The sequence below is a fragment of the Felis catus genome, chromosome C1 (genome assembly GCF_018350175.1).
Source record: "Felis catus isolate Fca126 chromosome C1, F.catus_Fca126_mat1.0, whole genome shotgun sequence".
Classification (NCBI taxonomy): Eukaryota; Metazoa; Chordata; class Mammalia; order Carnivora; family Felidae; genus Felis; species Felis catus.
This window is the reverse complement of record NC_058375.1, coordinates 207,047,904-207,066,252: the sequence shown is the minus strand read 5'-3', so window position 1 is coordinate 207,066,252 and position 18,349 is coordinate 207,047,904. Positions and strand designations below refer to the sequence as shown.

General features: G+C 44.6%; 1 protein-coding gene across 1 annotated transcript in view; it reads left to right on the top strand.

The window, feature by feature from the left end:
- Positions 1 to 18,154, top strand: part of AP1S3 (adaptor related protein complex 1 subunit sigma 3) — a 59,045-nt gene extending 40,891 nt beyond the window's left edge. The window contains exons 2-5 of the mRNA XM_011285654.3: positions 2,240 to 2,418; positions 4,606 to 4,714; positions 12,244 to 12,381; positions 17,797 to 18,154. Coding sequence (XP_011283956.1) covers positions 2,240 to 2,418; positions 4,606 to 4,714; positions 12,244 to 12,381; positions 17,797 to 17,832 — 462 coding nt within the window. The 3' untranslated portion in view covers positions 17,833 to 18,154. The remainder of the gene's footprint in view (positions 1 to 2,239; positions 2,419 to 4,605; positions 4,715 to 12,243; positions 12,382 to 17,796) is intronic.
- The last annotated feature ends 195 nt before the right edge of the window (positions 18,155 to 18,349 follow it).

Sequence of the window (18,349 nt, the reverse complement as noted above, 5' to 3'; positions counted from 1 at the left end):
GGGTGGCTCAGTTGGTTGAGCATCTAACTCTTGATTTTGGCTCAGGTCATGATCTCTTGGTTCATGGGAATGAGCCCCCTGTTGGGTTCTGCACTGATAATGTGGAGCCTGCTTGGGATTCTCTCTCTCTCTCTCTCTCTCTCTCTCTCTCTCTCTCTCTCTCTCTCTCCCTCTGCCACTCACACTCTCTATGTCTCTCAAAATAAATAAATAAGCTTAAAAAAACCAAACAAACTTAGTTTGATCTTCAACAAAGGTGCCAAGAACACACAATGGGAAAAGGACAATCTCTCGATAAGTGATGCTGGGAAAACTGGTTACCCATGTGGAAAAGAATGAAATTGGACCTTATCTCACTCCATTTTAAAAAATCAACTCATGTTGTATGGAAAACAGTTTGACAGTAAATTATATTTAATATAAAAAAATCAACTCAAAATGGATGAAGACTTAAATGTTAAGATCTAAAACTGTAAAACTACTAGAAGAAAGCATAGAGAGAAAGCTTCATGACATCGGTCTGAGCAGTGATATTTTGGATATTGCCCCGAAAGCAAGGGCAACAAAAGCAAAAACAGACAAATGAGGTTACATTAAACTAAATAGCTTTTTCACCGCAAAGCAAACAATCAACAGAGTGAAGAGACAGCCGAGGACTGGAAGAAAATATTTGGAAACCATATATCTGTTAAGAGGTTAATATCCAAAAAATATAAGAAACTGAAGTCAATAGCAAGGAAATAAATATCCTGATTTAAAAATGGGCAAAGGACTTGAGCAGATACTTCTTCAAAGAAGAGACACAGATGGCTAACAGGTACATGAAAAGATGCTCAACATCATTAATCATCAGGGAAATACAAATCAAAACCACGAGAGGAGATCACTCCACACTGATTAGAATGACTGTTCTCAAGAAAACAAAAGATAACAGTGTTGGTGAAAATGTGGAGAAAAGGGAACCCTTATACACTGTTGGTGGGAATGCAAACTGGTGTAGCCATTATGGAAAACAGTATGGAGGTTCCTCAAAGAATTAAAAATAGAACTACTATATGATCCAGCAATCTCACTTCTGGGTATATTTCCAAAGGAAATTAAGTCAGTATCTTAAAGGGATACCTGCAGTCCAAGTTCATTGCAACATTATTCACAACAACCAAGATATGGAAGCAACCTAAGCGTCCATTGATAGATGAATGGATAAAGAAAATGTGGTATATATGTGTGTGTTTATGTGTGTTTGTGTGGGAGGGTGGGTAATAATAGAATATTTTCAGTTATAAAGAAAGAAAGAAATCCTGTCATTTGTGATATCTTGGATGAATCTTGCTCAATGAAATAAGCCAGGCATAGAAATAGAAATACTGCATGATCTCACTTACATGTGGAATCTAAAAAGTTAAACTCATAGAGGCATATAGACTAGAACAGTGGTCACCAGGGGTGGGGAAATGGGGGAAACGAGGAGATGCTGGTTGAAGAGTACAAAGTTGCAGCTGTAAGATGAGCAAGTCTAGAGATCTGCTCTTCATGATGACGACGATAGTTAATAATGCTGGTTGAATACTGGGAGTTTGCTAAGGGAGTAGATTTCAGGGTCTGCCGCCATACACACAAAATGGTAACCATGTGAGGAGGTGAAATGTTGATTAGCTGGACTATAGTAATCACTTCACTATAGACACAGATATAAAATCATGTTGTACACCTTAAATGTATACAATTTTTATTAAAAAAAAAAAGACAATGTTGTCTCTTTCTCACTCTTTATCCTCCTTCCCTTCTCTCCCCTTTTTTTTTTTCTCTACTATCATTACATTGCTGTCGTTGTGATGGGCAACCGGGGTGTAATTTTTAGAGCAAACTCTTCTGCCATTTTTTAACACTTTATTTTTGGCTTGGGAAGGAAGATTTTGTTGTTTTCTCAAAGGAGTTACATGCTTCCTCAGTATCTTTTTCTCTGTGTAATACATTTGTGACTCCAGAAGGGAGTACTTTTTACAAATCCTGTCTTTCCCCACGAATATAAATAAGCCATGTTTGTAATGTCCCCATTTCTTTATTCTTTAATGGGTTAAATGTAATTTGCAGATGAGATCGTTTTCACGCTGGGGAGAATTTTTTCATTTGTTCATAACTAGCATCCTTTGTAAGCCCTGCCATTTAATTTCCAGTGTCTATGTAGAATGACGTAGCTGATAAAGCTCTGTTTTTCTCTGTGCTTTATTTGTTCTAGATACATTTCATATTGCTTTTCAGTCGACAGGGGAAATTACGGCTGCAGAAATGGTACACGACTCTCCCTGACAAAGAGAGGAAAAAGATCACCCGGGAAATTGTCCAGATTGTTCTCTCTCGTGGTCAGAGGACAAGCAGTTTTGTTGACTGGAAGGAACTAAAACTTGTTTATAAAAGGTGTGAGTAACTTTATGAGAATTGTCTTTCTCATTATGGCTTTGGATTGTTTTAAATACCGGGCGTTTTCGATTGCAACACCAATTCCATCATTTACTGAAAGTTTTGGAGGCTGGAGCCCAAATATTTATACCCATAGACTAACAAAAAATAATTCTCATTTATTGAGAGGTTCTTCCTGTGCCCGGATGGCTTCTAGGTACTTAATCTACATGTGGCTAATATACAAGTGCCTTCAAGGAATAGCTTATGGGCACCTATTGTATTTCCAGCACTTCTAATGGCTGTGGGCGCAGTAACTACCCGGCAGGGCTCAGTGCCGCTCTCTTGGAGCTTACTCATTGGTCAGGTAAACAAAACCTCTGTTAATAACAGATGCTGCGGAAAAAAATGCAGGTTAACGTGACAGAGAGATGGACGGCTGTTATTATTACTCATATTTGCAGATGAGGAAACTGAAGCCACAGAGAATGCAAGTAATTAATTAGTCTTCAGCCACAGTAACTAAGTGGCAGTTGGTAGAGCCAGGCTTTATTTTTTTTTAAGTTTATTTATTTATTCTTTTGAGAGAGAGAGAGAGTGCACGAGTGGGCGAGCATAGGTGCATATGTGGGGGAAAGGCAGAGAGAGAGAGAGGGAGAGAGAGAATCCCAAGAAGGCTCTGCACTGTCAGCTCAGAGCCCCATGCGGGGCTCAAACTCACGAATCATGAGATCATGACGTGAACCAAAGTCGGGTGCTTAATCAGTTGAGCCACCCAGGTGCCCCCATATCTTTCTGGCTTTAAAGCCTATATATTCTCTCCTGATAGCACCTGCTTACCATAGCAAGACCATACTGGAAAGGGACCTCAGTTTATGGATGAGGAAACTGAAGCCCTAAGACGTAAAGCACTTTTGCCCATAAAGATCCAAATAACTGATGCCTAAGCCAGGGCCAGAACCCAGCTGACCCGACCCTACATCCAACATCCTACTGCCACTCCCAGAAGGAAAATGCACATTAGGAAGGTTCTTGCACAGGGTGTTTATAAAACCTGAAAGGAAAGGGCAGAGGCGACCTTGTGGACCATATTTAATGAAGTCAATTACCAGGAGGTGCCTGGGCAAAGCTTCTGCTGCTGAGTCCCAGGATTAAAGCTTTCAGTACTAGCATCCAGAGAGATGTCAGTGAAGGCCTCTTAAAATGAGCATCCCAGGGACAGTAAGGCAAAGTCCCAGGAAGCACTTGCCAACAGGAAGCTTGCCCTTACTCTCTGCCTGCTGGTTTTTTTTTAAAACTTTTAAGTTCATTTGTAATTTAAACCATTGTATAAAGAAAAGGCTTTAGCAGTTTTCTCAACAGATACTTGCAGCTCCTGGGTTTATGATGCTGAGCAAGGCAGACTGAGGACCTGCCTTTGGGAAGCCACTGACCTCGTGGGGCAGAGACAGGCCACTAAACGGGCGGTGCTCTGATGGGGGAGGCACAGGAGTGCATAGCAGGGCATCTGGTCCGGTCGGAGAGGTTGGAGATTTCCCAGAGGAAATGACATCCAAGTTCAGAGCTAAGGGAGATGTAGGCAGTTATCCACACAAACGGGATGGGGAAGAGTATTTTAGGCAGAAGAAAGAGTTGCAGAGGGTAGACTGGATAGACTAAAGGCGGGACACATACAGAAAGAGGGCCGCACAGTGTGAGGCGAGAGCCCTGGTCAGGGGGTTGAAGTTTAGAAAGGACAGTTCACAAGCGGGAGAGGGACGTGAGCATACCCCCATTCCAGTGGGCCAAGGTCTCTGTCCCCACTGGAGTGTTTCCTCGGGGTAAGATGGTGTTGAGAGTCTTTCATATAATTAACAGAAAGAACCCAATGGCCGCCATGTTTTTACATATTCTATTTCACATTTTGGGAACATATTGGATGTGGTGAATGATGATTTCCTTTTTTGATTTGGATGGTTGGGGGAGACTCGCTGAAGAAGAGGTAACTTTGTGTATTCACTGCGGAAAACACCAACTTCAGGTTATTTGATGTGTCATCATATTTTACTTTTCTTTCTTTCTTTCTTTCTTTCTTTCTTTCTTTCTTTCTTTCTTTCTTTCTTTCTTTCCTTCCTTCCTTCCTTCCTTCCTTCCTTCCTTCCTTCCTTCCTTCCTTCCTTCCTTCCTTCCTTCCTTCCTTCCTTCCTTTCTTTTTTTCTCTCCAAGGTATGCTAGTTTATATTTTTGCTGTGCAGTCGAAAATCAGGACAATGAGCTCTTGACGCTAGAGATTGTGCATCGTTACGTGGAGCTGCTGGACAAATACTTTGGAAACGTAAGTGTTGTTCTCGTCTATTCAGAATCAGTCCCTATTTCAGTTCTTCCACCAGTGCTCTCTTTCCTTGCATTGCTTCTCCCTCTCAAGTCTAAAGCATGAATTGCATGGGTACAGGGTCCAGAATGTGAGGCGTTCCCCCACTTCCCATGATTCTTTGTAAACAAAAGACGCACAGCTTTCAAGAGGCAGGCCGTGTCTCTGTCTTCAGACCACAACCGCACTAGAGACCCTGTTCAATGAACTGGAATTTAGTTGTGAAGGATTCCTCGATCTTTTCCTTCTCATTCTTCATTGACTGTCATCTCCCTTCTGTTTTGACTTTTCCATCCCCTCTCCAGCTTCTTTTACTACGTTCCAAGTGTTCTTTTATATTCTTTATATGTTAAAAAAATGCCAAACAAATCAACAAGAGAAAACCCAAATCCCTTTCCTTCCTATTGTTATTTAGTCTCCATGCATTTATTGCCAAGTAGGATTCCATACAAGGGGCAGCGTCCTCAGAACCCATGTGCTCTGGGGCCGCTTAGAGCTTGGGTTCCACCTTTCCTGCTCCACGGAGATCACGGAGTTACCACCGGCCCCTTCCTAATGGTCAACACCAGTGATGCTTCTTAAATCTTCACCTGCTCACCTCTCTGCAGTGCTGGATCCTTGCTCGTCACCACACCTCTTTATTTTGCCACAGCCCCGAGTTCTGATTTTCATCCCGTTTCTAAAGGCCCCTCCTTGGTTTCTGCCCCCAGCTCCCTTCCTCGCCCTGCCCTTTCTACCCTCCTTGCACGTCTGCCTGACTGTCGCTTCCAGAATCCATGACCATATGGCTCTCTTGCGCTCTGCTGAGGACGGTCTTCACTGGGCTTCCCACAGCCGTCTCAGTCTTTTGTTTTCTTCTTACAACCATCTCAGCCTCAACACGTCAAGAACTACAGTCACCGTCTGCAAACCTGTTCTGCCTTGTGATTGAGTCTATTGTGTCCCGGGATCCTCCAATGCTTCCTTCTTCTTTCTCCACGCTTTGCTAAAGGCGGCCTTTGTCTATTCCGATTGGACTACGGTCCATCTCTTTGCTCCCACTCCCACCCGGTATAGGTTTACTTGGGATGGCAGTTTTCCTTTTCATTGGGACCTCACCTCTGGCCCTTTCTGCCTCTGGGCTCATCTCTGCCTCCCTTTCCTGGCTTGTCAGTCACCATCTTCCTTGCAATGCACAGATCCAGGGTGACAGACGTCCTCAGTCACTTTCCATCGTCTATAATGAGTAACAGCCAAACATTGGAGCCTGGCACGTGAGCTTTCTAAACATCCATCCCAGGCCACTTCTCTGACCTTCTCGCTTTTCTCTTTTTATCCCTGACGTGCCCAGTGCCCCAGCAACATGGAACAGCCCGGTATTGCCCGTAACTTGTGCAGGCTTTGTGTGGCCCCCAAACAGCACGTCTCTCGAGATCATGACCTAGGACTTAGTCGTTTGATTTTTCAACACGTGCAAGCAACTCTGGGCCAGATTTTAGCAAATGTTCCAGAAACATGTCATCCAGTTCACAGTCTCAAGAAATAAGTCATTGGATTTGGAGTGTTTTCTCTCAGTAATGTTCTCTTCCCCATTCCCCTGCTCGCTGGTTTTTATTAAGCGTTGTTGGGAGAGTTTGCTTCCATAAGACATTTTGTTCTCTGTCCAATGGAATGAGTAGCGTTTGCGGTATTGGTTGGGGTTTTATCAGATTTCTTACAACGATTTTCACCAGCGTGAGCACTTGAAAGGTTTTTGAAAGAATTTTCTCTCCCTCCCTCCCTGTATCCTTTTGATTCTCCTTTATTCCCTTTATAAATGATGTTAGAAGATGACCTTCAATGTTGCTTCAGAGATTCAGGTTGTTGGTCAGTATACAGAGTAAGACAGGCAGACCATTTTTCCTTCTCTTCCTCTTAGGTTTTCTCTAAGTTTTTATTTATTTATTTATTTATTTATTTATTTATTTATTTATTTATTTTTCAATATATGAAATTTATTGTCAAATTGGTTTCCATACAACACCCAGGGCTCATCCCAACAGGTGCCCTCCTCAATACCCATCACCCACCCTCCTCTCCCTCCCACCCCCCATCAACCCTCAGTTTGTTCTCAGTTTTTTTTTAATTTTTTTATTTTATTTTATTTTTTTTTAATTTTTTTTTCAACGTTTATTTATTTTTGGGACAGAGAGAGACAGAGCATGAACGGGAGAGGGGCAGAGAGAGAGGGAGACACAGAATCGGAAACAGGCTCCAGGCTCTGAGCCATCAGCCCAGAGCCCGACGCGGGGCTCGAACTCACGGACCGCGAGATTGTGACCTGGCTGAAGTCGGATGCTTAACCGACTGCGCCACCCAGGCGCCCCCCTGTTCTCAGTTTTTAAGAGTCTCTTATGCTTTGGCTGTCTCCCTCTCTGACCTCTTTTTTTTTTTTTCCTTCCCCTCCCCCCATGGTTTTTCATTTTTTTTAAAGAGAGATTTGCAAACATATAATAGCATGTTTTCAAACTTGAGATTAGTTAAATTTATGCTTTCCATTATTCAAATGAAGCCTGACATTTTGAAATCCACTGCAGACCTGGCCTTTTGTAAAGGCCTGCAGGAGTTTTTGTGAGGCCCAGGCTTCCCTAGGACCTTCTGCCCCTAATTTCCGCACTCTGGTTTGAACTATATGTTTTCCTAGATTTACCCAACTGTGATAACGTGAATTGGGGTTAAATTTCGATCTTAGTCTTATCACGACACATTGCTTTCTTAAGACAATCTAAATCACCTTCACCAATGCTAAGCTCAGTTAAGATATAAGGAGAATCAGAATGAATTCCTATTTCTCTAACATTAATTTTTCATCCTATTGTGGCGTACCTTTAGAAGCTCTGTCTTTGCCACGGACCAAAATTTAATTCACTAAAAAATTCAATGAATCTTTTATTAAGCTAAGAGCAGCTAAGAGCAATTCAAGGCTATGTGCCCAGTAGGTGTTCAGTTCTTATTAATTAACTGTGATGAGCAAAGGCTACCAGTACTGATTCTCATTGACATCATCTCAGGAATAATCTATTTCTCTTTGGCACTCTTTTTTTCTTTGTTAATACTGAAGGTTTCCTTGAATTCTGCCCTTGATATTATCCAAGAGAAAACTTTGTACTGTGTTTCTGTTACAACAGTGGAAAATATTACCTTCCTATGGCAGATCAATCAAACTCTCTGGCTACTAACTTATGTGTTTTTTGAGCATTTTTCCATTCCAGGGAGACTTACACGGATTAACTAATCTTTCAATCTTCCGTAAACAGCATTAACCCCAATTTACAGAGGCTATGAAGAGATGCCCCAGAGTCTTAGAGTAGATAAAGGTCTGTTTGAGGATTTAGCCACCTGCCGTATTTTCCCATTACAGGCTGTGGTGTGAGTTTTTGCTGATGTGCTCAGAGGGTATGGGTGTTGCTATCCCAAAGAGGCTTGATCTTGATTTAGGAAGTTTTCTTCTAGGAGGAGGAAGGCTCTGAGTCCTGCTAGGTCCTGAGTAAGTGGTGCCCAGTCACCCACTAACCAGACCCGTGATTGGGCTTGTGATAGATCTCTAATTTCACAGATAAGAAAATAACACTCCAAAAGGTCAACAGAAATATTTACTTTGCTAATCTCATGGGGCTGTTGTGGGGATCAAAGAGACAGTGTGATCGACAATACTTTATAAACTGTCAATTGCTATGTCGTTGTACCTTAAACTGTAATTATTATTTTATATATGGTTTTATACGTTTGCTGTATGTAATTTAAACTTTCTGTACTTACTTTAGAACAGAATTCAGTAAGAGAAGGCTCTTCTTAGACTCTATCCAAAAATATTTAGTTAATGAAATGTCAGAAATACTCTTACGAAGTCATGTATTCTGCTCTAAGAGAAGACCCTCAAGCCAAATTAAAGCACAGGCTAAGAGATCAAGGGTGAAATTAAATTATCACTGTTTCTGCCTTCTTATAAGCTTTCTTCCAGAGTCTATATATACACAAGAAAATGTGAAAAAAAAAATTCAGATGCTCACGTGTTTATAAACACGGAAACCATTTATTTTTACATAATAGATGAAATACGGTAATTTAAGCATCGAGGGCACATTCCTGATGTACTGGGACAGTACCCTTAAGTGGAATCACCAGTATTTGAGTAATTGGGCAGTTAGCTGAAGAAACCTACATTTGATTGCTTCTCGGCCTTTTGGCTAAGATCAAGTGTAGAAACCTGCATTTGGTCTAGGGTGCTCCAGGAGGTGTTTCCTGTTTCTGCTCTCAGATACAGTAACCCCTTGGGGTTAGGCTCAAAGAATAACCATAGAAGTAGGATTTTGGAGTTGCTGTATACAAAATCGTTGCTCATATGTGACACTCCCTACAGTTCCGATAGAACTTGTACACCTGTTTCCTTATAACCTAGAGATAGTCACTGTACATCCAAGTTGCTGCTGTGTGTGTGTGTGTATGTGTGTGTGCATGTGTGCCTGCGCGTGTGTGTTCTCTATCGGACTTTGCGTGCCTGCGACTTTATTCCCTTCCCTTGAAACTAGATGCAGTCAATTAACTGCCCTATGGCTGTCTGCGAGTGGGGTTTGAGACGTTCCTGAAAAACTTGCATTAGTATCTGCCAGGTTCACCTTGCAGGATCCCAGCTGCTGGTATCTCCTAATGAGGCTCCCGTCTGTCTCCGATTCCTGTCTACGCCTGCCTTGAACTCTGAGGTTCCTCAGCTTTTGCTACTGTTGCTCCTGACTTCCTGCCTCTACTGACCTCTGGTAACTGCTTGCTCCTTGTGTCTTCTTTAACCAGACATACGCAGTTTTATTTCTAAATGGGATTGCATTACGCATGGTAGTCTGCAACTTGCTTTCTTTTCCTTCCCCTCTCCAAATGTACCTTGGAGTTCTTTCCCCATTTGTCCATGGAAATCTCTCTCATTCTTTCCAACTTCTACATGGAATTTCCACACCGTCACAACAGACAGAGAGGCGGATGGACTGTTGCGGGAGGGAGGAGGTAGAGATAGATGTATACACCCACTTGTTGTGGATTTACCCGCTTACTGCTGTTTTCTAGTGAATGAGGAGACCAGGACCTTTGCAGGTAGTTGGAAGAGTTTTTCTGAGCTGGCCATTTATGGTCGTGATATTTACCTAATGATTTACCTCGTAGAGTCTGCAACTTCATTGACCTAAGTCCTAAATACGTGAAGCAGTTTGCTAAAACGTTGACATCCGCTTCGTGTAACGTTATAGCCCTCAGTAGGATCAGAGAATCAGTGATCTGGGAACCCATTAATTCCCAGCCTCGTAGAAACAAGGCCTAAATAGTGACTGACTCATTTGTCCTACGGATATGTCCTGCATCCTATGATGTGCTGGATACCGGGGATATTAAGATGACTGAGGTCTGTGCCTGAGCTCACAGTGCTGGGGGAGAGATCGATAAGTAAGCATGTACTAGTGCCCACAGATGTAAGAGAGAACACAGAGCAAGTGGTGTGAAATCTGAGTGGGGGAAAAGAGGCTTTGGTGGAATCTCTGGACCCCTGACTTTTGAGTTTGGCCTTGGAAAAGTGAGCTTCATTTTGCCAGCAGCGTAAAGAAAAGGACATCTGGGGTGTATCCCAGGAATCGCTCGTATGTGCAAAGGTAAAGGCATAGAAGAACACAGTGGACCGTGGCTGTAGCACGGGGGTGATGCTGACACAGGAAGCTAGAGAGAGGGGGGCCCAGGCTAGGTGGTAAAGAGTCCCAAAAGGCATGTAGAGGAATTAAAACTTTGTTCTGGACATAAGACCTTACACAGGAGAGGAACGAGATCAGCACTTTAGCAGAGCGTTAGTCATTGTTGGCCTTGAGTGGGGACCGACACCACCTAACAGGTCACTGCAGTGGCCTCGGTGAGAGAGGTTGCAGGCCTGAGAGAAGGCGGCGAAAGGGTAGCAGACAGAAGAGGCGAAGGGGTGCCGTTTATTTACACGATGGAATCAACGGGAACTGATGACCAGACTGAGCGGCGTGAGACCCGAGGCAGGGGGAAAAGAATGACGAGGAGGGAGAAATCAGTGGCACCGTGGAGTGAATTCGGTCAAGCCCCAGATCGAATTTTCAGCTACTAAGCAACATGGTCTGCGGGGAAGAGAATATGCTTAACTTCAGTTTGGCAGATGGTGACTTGGACTGAGGAATGTCCAGGCAGACATGTCTCCTGAGCAGGTGAAGATATTGGACTCGCTCCAGAAGGAGATCAGGGCTACACATCCAGGTGATGGGACCCTGGAGGCGAGACACAGCCATAGAGAGTCTGTGAGGTTGTCTAGAGTATACGTATCGCAAAGAGAAGAAGCTCTCACGAAACACGCCAATGCTGAAGAAGAAGGTGGGTCACTAGAAGGTAAACGGCCTGAAGCAGCGATGTTGATTTTGCTGATGTCCCAAGCCCCCCTCCAGAAATACTTCTTCACCGAATGCAAAGTAGCGGGGGAGATAAACCATCCAGCGAGTCTGAGAAGGAATCACCAGAGATGTTGGGCAAGAACAGGCCTTGAATGGTATGGCCCAGGTCAGGGAGCAAGGGAGAGATTTTTCAAGAGGGACATGGTGGAGTGTATCCAGTGCTACTGAGAGGTAAAGGAGGCGGAGGGCAGAGGGCGAGAAACTTGCAGTTAGCAGCAACCTTCTAGAGGGTGTGGAATAGGAACGGGGATGTCGGGGAGTTGAGGAAAACGTGAGAAGGAAAACACCAGGAGAGTGCCAGCATGGCCAATCAGGGAACTGGAAACAAGCCCTATTGGGATCATGAGGGGCGGCTCTCTTGCCTCTGGCTTCACTCGAACCACTAAATCTATTAGGCTCTGCTTTGGTCTGTGACAGTGGTTCTCCCCCTGTGGTCCCCAGACCTCCATCATTAGCATCGCCTGGGAACCCCTCACACGTGCAGACTCTTGGGCCTTACCCAGACCCGCCGAATCCCAACGTTCAGGGTGGGGGCCCAGCAGGTGCCTTCCGTGTGGATTCAGTGCGCTCTGAAGTTTGAGAACCACTGGCTTGTGGCATAATTTTTGAGAGAAATTAGCACAGGTGAGCTGATTTGCCTCTGAGGAGTGAGCTGCTGATAGTCCTGTGGCTAGGAGCCCAGACTTTCGGACCAGAGAGCGGGAGGAAGGAGGCGAGGCCCTCGTGCCTGACATCACTGGGGACTCGGCAGGTGAAAATAGGAGCCATGCTGCCGGATCCCTCTCCCGAGTCTCAAATTTCTTGTTGTGACGTCAAAGAATATTATTTAAGGACATGGTCTGCTTAATAGAATGTGGTTTTACTTTGGCTAAAGCGCCTGGGATTCCCCACTTCTATTTTTCTGTCCTTAGAATACCATTTGATAGTTTTCCCTTTGGTGCGCCTCCTGGGTGTGGCTGTTGGAAAAGCTTGAGGCTGACACGTGTTTCCCCTGCTGCTCCTGCAAGTTCACCGACACGTTTGTTTTTGTCTGACCAGGTCTGCGAGCTGGATATTATCTTTAATTTCGAAAAGGCTTATTTTATCCTCGACGAGTTTATAATGGGTGGAGAAATTCAGGAAACGTCCAAGAAATCTGCTGTCAAAGCCATTGAAGATTCTGATATGTTACAGGAGGTCAGTACAACGGGGACAGATAACGATGGGGACGATGATGATTGTGTGCTGGCCGACACTTCTTGAGGCCTTGACGCTGTGCGGGGTGCGGTTTTTAAGCAACTTACCAGTGTTCGCTCTTAAGAGGCGAGTGAACGGAGACACAGAGAGGTTAAACAACCTGCCTGATGTCACACAGCTGGGAAGTGTGGAATAGAGAGTTGAACCCAGGAACTTGGGCTCCAGAGTCTTGGCTTTTCGTGTGTGGCTGAGCTCTTTAGTGAGGATACCTCAATTGTCAACAAGGAACCAAAAGCTGGGTGCCATTTTTTTTTCAGACATTTAACGAGAGGTATAAAAAGACTTTCATTAAAATATCTGTGCTCCCCTGGGAAAGGAGAATAGCAGTGCATTGTCACTCCGTTTGCCAGGGATATTAGTTTATTATCAAAGATGGCATTTATCATTGTAATTAAAATTCCTTACACCTCCTGGCGAGGCTGCACGTGTGCTCCTATTTGCATAAATAAATTGGGAATCCTGTGGTTTGCTTGCCAAGGTATAAATGGGCCCTGAAGCATCCATGTGGTCGTGCTCCTGACTCTGTGATATCTACATAAAATACAGTGGGTCTTTTATTTTATTTTTATTTTAGAGAGAGAGAGAGTGCCCACGAGTGAGGGAGAGGGGCAGAGGGGGGAAGAGAGAGAGAGAGAGAGAGAGAGAGAGAGCAAGGGAGAAGGGCACAGGGAGAGAGAGAGAGACTCTCAAGCAGGTTCTCTGCTCAGCACAGAGCCCGATGTGGGGCTCGATCCCACAACTCCGGGAAGGTGACCTGAGGCGAAATCAAGAGTCAGACACTCAACCGACTGAGCCACCCAGACGTCCCACGTGGGGCTGCTAGAAGCAGTGCAGATTTGCACCATACATCACACCTAATAAGGGAACTTACCTACATCGGCCCCTTGACTCGTCCCAAGGACACTGACGGGGAGCACGGCACCCCGCTGACCTTTGGCCTCCTAATGAGGTGATCCCACCAACCCCTGCACAGGCCACCTCTAGGCACTTCTTCCCACAGCGTCACTGGGTCTTTCCACCTGCCTGTCTCACAATGGCAGGTCATGAGATTCCAGAGGATTACATGCTCTCTTTTAAAAAATGGCGTTATATGGGGCGCCTGGGTGGCGCAGTCGGTTAAGCGTCCGACTTCAGCCAGATCACGATCTCGCGGTCCGTGAGTTCGAGCCCCGCGTCGGGCTCTGGGCTGACGGCTCAGAGCCTGGAGCCTGTTTCCGATTCTGTGTCTCCCTCTCTCTCTGCCCCTCCCCCGTTCATGCTCTGCCTCTCTCTGTCCCAAAAATAAATAAACGTTGAAAAAAAAATTTTTTTTTAATGGCGTTATGGGGCGCCTGGGTGGCGCAGTCGTTAAGCGTCCGACTTCAGCCAGGTCACGATCTCGCGGTCCGTGAGTTCGAGCCCCGCGTCGGGCTCTGGGCTGATGGCTCAGAGCCTGGAGCCTGTTTCCGAGTCTGTGTCTCCCTCTCTCTCTGGCCCTCCCCCGTTCATGCTCTGTCTCTCTCTGTCCCAAAAATAAATAAACGTTGAAAAAAAATTTTTTTTAAAAGTAAAAAATGGCGTTAAAGCCATTCTTCCTGCTGTTCAAGAAATAAGAGACTGGGTTAATAAAACAGCATCAGGGATGGTCTCCCAGTAACTTTTCTGGCACCTCGCTGAGCTGATGACTTATTCCAGCCCATCCGGGGGGAAGCAGAGCTCAGGTGAATGGACTCTGAGGAAGACACTTGTTGTAGTGGGTGCCCGGAAGCATCCGCGTGTGCCTTTGAGGAGACTGGTGCATCTCCCTCTGGAGGTGTCCTCACCGCAAGAAATGCATTTAAACCTTCTGATGTTTGCTTGGCTCTCTCCAAACGCCAAAGGAAGGGAATTTTACAAGGTGCTTGAGAAATCAGGGGTTTGGAAATTCCACAGGACAACCTTTCTTAAAATATGCCAAGGGTTATTTATAACCCTATCCTCAGGGCCCTTACTGTGGAGTCTACTTACGGGAGAAAGAGACTTTTTAGCGGGGTCTCGGGCACTAACGGTAATTGCAGCTTTCTGAACTGGGGCCAGGACACAATCTGGGTTATTTTGAATTCCTGCTCTGGAAGAAATACAGGGTTTTAAAGAGCTGGGAGTGCATCTGATGCTGCTAGTTCCACAGAAATCTGGGAAGCAGGTATTTCAAGAAAGAGCCCTTCCACAATTAAATGCTAACTGGTAGTTCGCGTTCTTGCTGATCGAGCGGAAGGTCTTGATGGGCAGGGCTCACGGGCCCCTCCGTTTAGCCTCTGTGTCCCCATGGTGACCAGGCAATGTCATGACTGCCCTCTAAATCTCTCTGGGTAAACTAACAGCACCTGCCAAATAGAGACAACGTTATCAGCATTCTCTTGGGCTCCGGGTACTTCAGCTAAGTCAGTGAACGTTTGGGGAGCTGGCTGAAAAATGGGCTGTGTATATCTGGTCAGAAAAGTGTAGAATGACTAGGCACAAGCCATGTAATTACATAAAGAAAAAAAATACTGCTTCCTTTTTTTCCCTGCCCTTTGGACCTAAGCACATATTTTAGCTACTAAAGGTTAAGGGAGGCCTTTGTCACATTGCTTTCGCTTTTAGCCCCTAGAACTTTCCCTGACCCCTAATTAATAAAGGTTTCTTAGAATAAAAAGGCCATCCTCGCACATTTAGTAAGAAGACACAGAGTCTTAAATTTGCAAATGCTCAAAGATCATTCTGAGTGTCCTGGGGCTCGGTGTTAGTGATATGGATTAAAAAAGAACAGATTAGGGGACCTGGGTGGCTCAGTCAGTTAATGTCCAACTTCGGCTTGGGTCACGATCTCACGGTTCGTGAGTTCGAGCCTCGAGTCGGGCTGTGTGCTGACAGCTCAGAGCCCGGAGCCCACTTCGGATTCTGTGTCTCTCTCTCTCTCTCTCTCTCTGCCCCTCCTCTGCTCATTCTCTGTTTCTCCCTCTCTCAAAAATAAATAAACATTAAAAAAAATTTTTTTTAATAAAAAAATGCAAAGAACAGTTTAATTGGTTGAGGGTGACTTTTGGAGGTATCTTATTTTGTGGGTGACAACCCGTGGACAGTGGCTTGAAGTGATAAGAAAACAAACTGAAAGAGGAAGGTAGTTAGCTTATTACCTGCAGGGGTTGCAATTCCTGGCATCACCAGTGGGGGCGACGGACAGAAGAGGTTTCCCCACAAAATGAGGAGCCCGAGTCAAAATGGTGTCTCATTGGCTCAAGCAGGAGAATACCTTGCCTGTGTATGCGTGGAGGCATGAGAATGGCATAGGTGCATCCCCACATTGTCACCCTGAAAAGCACAACCCACATTGGGGTACCTCGGTGGCTCAGTCAGTTAAGTGTCCTACTTCCGATCTTGGCTCAGGTCATGATCCCAGGATCCTTGGGCTCCACACCTAGCATGAAGCCTGCTTGGGATCCTCTCTCCCTCTCTGCCCCTCCCCTGCGCACTCTCTCTCTCTCTAAAACAACAACGACGAAAACAAAACCCACAACCCATGTTAACTGCTAAGCAAAGCCATAAAGCAGTAAAAACTTACAGTATGTACAGTGCGAAATCCACAAGAAACTCGGTGGTGCAAGAAGGGGTCCTGAGGGACAGATCCTGGTCCTCTTGTGAAACACAGAGCTCTTTAAGGTTGTGCCAGCCTTGAGTGTCTATTCCAACCTTGAAAGCAGGAAGCTCAAGAAAATACCAACCTTGTACGCTATTGATTCATGTAACTTGAGTAACAGCATGGCCCAGAAAGGGCAGTCAGTGTTGTCTGTAGCCGACTGAGGTAGCCAGTGGTGGGAGGTGGTGCCAATAACTAGAAGCCGGCAAAGTGACAATTCCAGAGGCTTTTGCTGGCCCAAGCCCCTTCCGAGGCTGCAGGCTCATGTGGTGGAATTTATAAAGGTAAGATATCGTAGCCGCAAAGCGCATGTAGCCATACAGTGAATACATTATAGAAGCATGTCAGACACTTAATGAATGAAAACCTTAGGCTATGGTTCTGGATTTTGGGATACTTGTCCTTTAAAAACGCATAATCTGTTACTGCCTTCCTCATTCTAAATTAACTTCATACCCAATTTTGTATTTGCAACCTTGTATTCCTTTTCAAATGGTGTAAACTCTAGGTGCTAAAAAACAGGCGTGGGCCCCTGGCCAGTGTGATAGCCCTGCTAAGTGTGAAGACACCGGCAGCAATTGTAAGAGGAGATGCAGACAGGGCAGAGGGCTGGGGGTGTGGGCTTCTCTTGGCCAGTGCTCATCTGGAGGCGTAAGAGCTTTATAAGAAAGTGTGGGTGACCGAGCGCAAGTGTTTCAGCATAGGAGCCCTGGAATTCTAAACAGAGCTGGTGAAAACCCATTGGAACGCCTGATTTCTAACCTTGGTTCCCTCTGAGTGATATTGCTTAGCCATGGCCTTGGCGTTTGTCCCATGCGGATCAATTGTCTTCCCGGCCAGGTGCAAGTGAATTATGCACCCTGAGGTTCAAGGTTAAGCACAGTTTGCTCACTACTGATGGAGCTGACTGGGGCTTACACGAAAGAGGCAGGGGCGTTTCCCCAAGGCTGCCCCCTTGAACTTTTGTATTGATTTGACACAGGAGCCACTGTGTTACACAAATATATAAGTCTACAATAGAAGAGAATGCAAGAGACAACCCATTTATCTTGCATGGTAAAGGGCTTGCCCATCACGGTATATTTCAACTCTACCTGTAATTGTGAATCTGGCTGAACGTTTCTTAAAAAGTACTGGCAAAAAATTATGGCCTTCTGGCCTGTTAACAAACTTGCTAACTGGTGAGGAGGATGAAGGAAGTTCGCATACGTTGGAGGAAAGCCTTTTCAAAATACATGGAAGAAATCCTTAAGAATCCTAGTTTGTGTGTGCTTTTTATATCTTGCCAACAAGCGTAGAAAGATGCTTTGCACAGTATCTGTAGCAATTCTGACGTTACAGAGATACAGTCGAGATTTCTCTACTACGTGTGCCTGGAGGTGGGTGCTCATGATCATTTAGGCACGTTTACCCGAAGTCAACAGTGGCATATTGGCAGCTGTTGCTTTAGAATTTCTCTTATCGGACATTCTTTTTGGGATCAAGCATAGCTTTTTCCGTGGAAAGTTATTAAGTTCCAGCCACATGGATGTGTATGCACGTTACGCTCAAACTTTGAACCGCTGTTCTTGATCAGAATGCAAAGATTGATGTCCATCCCCGTTTAGATAACTTCTGTTCAATAACCACAAACAATAAGGAAGTAAAAGAATGACAAAGGTTTCACATTCTGCTAAAGGCTGTCGAAGGGGCTCTTGTTCTAATTTCTCGTTCTCTTTCAGACGATGGAAGAATATATGAGCAAGCCTACATTTTAACCGCGCGTCTACTTGAAGACTCCCGAGTCCCCCACACTGTGAGCCTGTAAATTAGCAGAACCTGCCGTCCAGTTCCTTGACGAGCTTCTGGCAGCATGCCAAAAATAACCTAAAAGGGATCCTTCGTTAACTAGCAATTAAGTTGTTTCACATAACATATTTATCGTTATTACATATCTGTATTATGCTGTACGTAACTACTTACTGTGGCTCTGGATGTTCAAGCAACTGCTTTATGACTCAGTAGACTGGGTATGTGTCTACAGGGCTTTAATTCCATGTGATATTTTTAAGCTAATTTAAGTAAAGGTGTTGCAATATGTTTATTGTTGCATTCCATTCTCTACTGACAGCTGAATAATAACCCATGGTTTTGAACATGAAATACATGTTGTATTATGAGTAATTCTTTTCTAAATGTTCAACTTTTTAAATTGTATAATAATTCAAAATTATGTTAATAGTTCAGAGTTCATACATAATGCTAGACATTGTTTTTTTTTTTTTTTTGGATACA